The following is a 4614-nucleotide window of genomic DNA, read 5'->3' on the forward strand; positions in this document are numbered from 1 at the left end:
CATGAACAACTTTTGCTTAACGCAGCAAACATTCCCAAAATCATGAATCATCCGAGTTGAAATCATGAGCTAAATTCATGGGTTTAACTTTTAATCAAAAAATGTAAAAAGAATAAAATAAAGCATGAAACTGGATTCGAACCAAGAACCTTGAGATCACTAAACTCATACTTTGACCACTAGACTATCAGTACTTGTATAAGATGGAAGGCAAAAGACGTATAATAGATACCTATGTAGTGCGGTTTATGAACACGGTTTGCAAAGTACGTATAGTAACGCTTTTAGCTGTCTTGATTCCTCTGCATTATGAAATCATGAATTTCCATCCCGAAATCATGAATCATTGCTACGATTTCATGGGATGGCAAGTTTTTTCATTTCATGATTTTTTATTCATGAAAATGAAATCGGATTTGTTTCCGTGCATTGGGAGCTCTTTTACAACACCTGAGTTGATCAAACGTTGAATAATAGCTTCCAGAGTTGAACAAGAATGTAGTTGTATTGCATTTTTGGTTAGAAGCTTCAAAAGCTGCTTGGAGCACTCTTAAATGATTGTTTACGTTCGGTTTAACTATATGCTTTATAAGACCTACGATAACTTTTATAGCACCTTAGTTAAACTGATTCACAAGAGTTATACAGAACGTGGAATAAACGCATCAAAACAAACAATTGGGAGCTCTTATAAAACACCTGAGTTGATCAAACGTTGAATAATAGCTTCCAGAGTTGAACAAGAATGTAGTTGTATTGCCATTTGGTTAAAACCTTCAAAAACTGCTTGGAGCACTCTTAAATGATTGTTTACGTTCGGTTAAACTGTTTGACAGGAGCCATATAGGATGTGGAATAAACGCATCAAAACAAACAATTGGGAGCTCTTATACAACACCTGAGTTGATCAAACGTTGAATAATAGCTTCCAGAGTTGTACAAGAATGTAGTTGTATTGCCATTTGGTTAAAAGCTTCAAAAGCTGCTTGGAGCACTCTTAAATGATTGTTTACGTTCGACCAACCACAATTTTGTTGCTAAAAATAGCACAAGTGATAGGCATGTTTATATAACCATAAGGCAATGATTATTCGACTGCAAGAGAAGTCACTCAAGATGAGCTTGATATACTTCTCTCATATGATCAAAATATGTATTCAAGAATAGAGCAGATGGAAACAGAAGCGGCTGGCAATCCGGGATCATGAGTTCGAATCTTGCTTCGAGAAACCTTTGATGGAGTAGAGGTAAATTATATATAGGTGTTATTAATAAATGCAAACATTAATTTAAGACATATATCATATAATCAACGATAACATTTCTAGATAAAATTATCTCAATTAATGATTAGAGAGATTAATTGAAAGAATATCAATCAAAGATTAAACAGATGCTTGTTACTACTTCCTCCATGATCACAGAATGTGAATTATGGCATAATTACATATTTTTTCAATGTGCACAAATAAATTAAATTAATAAAAACTGTACAAGCAATTATTTTGGCGCACCACGACAATTGTTAAACTAATTTTAATCTGTGAATATTGTGAGTACTTACACAACGGTTATTAAGGAGTCATTAAAAAGTGCTGTAAACGCTTTTCACCGCTTGCTGTATAGTGATTATTTAGGAGTCATAAAAGAGTGTAACAAACGCCTCTCAGGTTCAATCTCTAATACATTTCGAAGCAGCTGTTAGGAGGTGTCTACAAACGTTGTATTAGAGCTTTCACCAAAACAATAAAGCTTGAGTTTAAATATGTATCTATAAACGTTGTATAAAAGTTGCTTCTATCCGGTTGTTAAGGAGTCATTGAAAAGTGCTATAAACGCTTTTCACCGCTTGCTGTACAATGATTATTTAGGAGTCATAAAAGAGTGCAACTAACGCCTCTCAGGTTTACTATCTACTAAATTTCAAAGCAGCTGTCAAGAAGTGTCTACAAACGTTGTATAAGAGCTTTCACCAAAATAATAAAGCTTGAGTTTAAATATGTATCTATAAACGTTATATAAAAGTTGCTTCTACTCCTATACCGCGTATACATATAATGGTGTAGTTGAACAGGTTCTCCAAACCAGTGTAAACAAGAGTTTTACAGAAGTTGTAATAAACTAATTGTACAGTTATTATTCAGCATGCAGTTGAATAAAATCACAATGGAAGCGTTTCTTCAACAAGAAATTGATTTTGGATAAACGTTTTACTGAATACGTTAGACAACACCTTTGTGTTGCAGTTGTATAGGTTCTCCAAACCAGTGTAAACAAGGGTTTTATAAAAGTTGTGGTGAACACATTGTGCAATTATTATTCAACATGCAGCTGAACAAAATCAAAACGAAAGCGTTTCTTCAACTGGAAATTGTTACTTGGGTTGCGATTGTCGGTCAACGGAGATAGCTGGTGTTCGTTGGTAGCAGCAAGTCGCACCACTTCGAGCGTTCTCAATTCCCCTCCTGGAACTTCAGGCTACCATGATGGGATCACGTTTGCTGCAAAACGTTTGTTCGGCGGTCACTCTCAACATTCGGAAGCGTTTTCTATGGATAGACTTAGCTACTGTTCTGGCGTGGCTTCGATCGGACAGCCGCCGATACCATCAGTTCGTATCTTTTCGGGTTGGTGAAATTCTTTCGCTCACGAGTGTGGATGAATGGCATTACGTACCCTCAAAGCTCAACGTGGCTGACGATGCCACCAGGTGGAATTCGGGACCATCGTTTGATCCAGATAACCGTTGGTTTCAAGGCCCATCATTCCTACGAGATACAAAAGAGCTGTGGCCAAGAGAATCAGCAGTAGTAGTGGCCGAAACGGATGCGGCACGGGTAGGAGATCGAATCGGATGCACACCACACATTCCATACGCTGCGAAACATCCCGTTGTGCTGCCAAGAGATCATCGTATCACTTTCCTTTTGGAGGATTCTTTTCACCAACGGTTCCTGCACACCAACGGGGAAACAGTCTGTAATGAACTACGGCAGGAGTTCTACATACCCAACCTTCGGGCGCTCGTACGAAAAGTTAGCCGAAGTTGTCAGCACTGCAAGGTCAAGAAAGCAGTTCCTGTGCCACCACTGATGAGACCACTGCCGAGGGTACGCATAACACCATTTATTCGGCCGTTCACGTTCGTCGGCGTGGATTACATGGGGCCCTTCGAAGTCAAAGTTGGTCACAGCGTGGTAAAAAGGTGGATCTGTCTATTCACCTGTCTCACTATACGGGCTGTCCACCTAGAGCTGGTCCACAGTCTTTTATCGATCGCCTGCGGGATGGCGTTCAGGAGATTTGTAGCCAGGCGGGGAGCACCGTTGGAGGTATTTTCGGACAATGGCACAAACTTTGTTGGAGCCAATCGTCAGTTGTCAGAGGCGAAACAGAGGATCCAGAACATTATCGAGGACTGCGCCGCCACATTCACCAATGCAAATACCCAGTGCCATTTCAACGTTCGGGCAGCTCCGCACATGGAAGGACCATGGGAGCGTATGGTCAAGTCCGTGAAGGTGGCGATGAAGGCTATTCTGGATAGTCCATGACATCCGAGCGACGAGGTGTTGGAGACGATCATGTTGGATGCGGAAGCTATTGTTAACTCCCGTCCGCTGACCTACGTTCCCTTGGAAGCACCAAACGAAGAGGCACTCACGCCAAACCACTTTCTGCTGTACGTATCAACCGGCATCAAGCGACCAGCGACCAAACAAATGTCCACAGTCTACTGGTTCCAAGTTATATGGAGTTAAAGAAAAAAATGTCGAAAATATGGTTTTTTCTTTCTGTTTCGGGTTTTTTGCCTACTACTATATAATGTTATATTTTTCTCTTATGCAAATACATTAAATAAATAGCTTTTGTGAAGAAACATACTGGATTAAGCTTCAAATTTCTAAGATATTGTTGAAAAAACGAAAAAAAAAACACAAATTTGAACTTTAATATTTCCCAAAGCGCAAAAAATCGCAACCTGACATTTTCAGCAAAAATTAAGCAATACTCGATAAACAAAATATCAAAATTTGAGAGAGGTATATTTTGGTGTTATTGTTTAGATTTCTTCATTTTAGTGGAACATTGATTTTTTTCTATAACTTTTTTTAATGCATTGAACTTGTGTTTCGAAGACTTCACGACTTTGGCAAAGTTGTTTATCTTGATAAAATAAACAACTCTTTTTAATACGTTAAAACTTCACAGCCTACTGTTTAAGAGTTATATGAAATAACAGAAAAAATGTGAAAATAAGTGTTTTAATTTTAAATATATTGTTTAAATGCATATACCTCGAAAACAGTAGGCTGTGAAGTTTTAACGTCTTAAGAAGAGTTGTTTATTTTATCAAGATAAACAATGTTACCAAAGTCGTCAAGTCTTCAAATCGCCATTTCAATGCATTACAAAAGTTATAGAAAAAAATAATGTTCCATTAAAATGAAGAAATCTACAAAACACCAAAATATACCTCTCTCAAATTTTGATATTTTGTTTTTCGAGTATTGCTTAATTTTTGCTGAAAATGTCAGGTTGCGATTGTTTGCGCTTTGGAAGATATTAAAGTTCAAAAATTATGTCTTTTTTTTCGTTTTTTCAACAATATCT

At 37.7% G+C, this 4614-nt stretch overlaps 1 protein-coding gene across 1 annotated transcript; it reads left to right on the plus strand.

Annotated features, from left to right (window-relative positions):
* The first annotated feature begins 2483 nt into the window (after positions 1-2483).
* LOC135707870 (uncharacterized) lies at positions 2484-3554 on the plus strand. The gene has a single exon (XM_065229770.1). The coding sequence runs from the start codon at positions 2484-2486 to the stop codon at positions 3552-3554; it is 1071 nt and encodes a 356-aa protein (XP_065085842.1).
* Positions 3555-4614: the final 1060 nt, after the last annotated feature.

The sequence above is a fragment of the Ochlerotatus camptorhynchus genome, unplaced genomic scaffold (assembly GCF_037179485.1).
Source record: "Ochlerotatus camptorhynchus isolate MF236.1 unplaced genomic scaffold, CSIRO-AGI_Acam_v1.1 ptg000322l, whole genome shotgun sequence".
NCBI classification, from domain to species: Eukaryota; Metazoa; Arthropoda; class Insecta; order Diptera; family Culicidae; genus Ochlerotatus; species Ochlerotatus camptorhynchus.

Coding starts and splice junctions, on each gene's coding strand:
- LOC135707870 (XM_065229770.1), top strand. CDS start 2,484: ATGATGGGATCACGTTTGCTGCAAAACGTTTGTTCGGCGGTCACTCTC.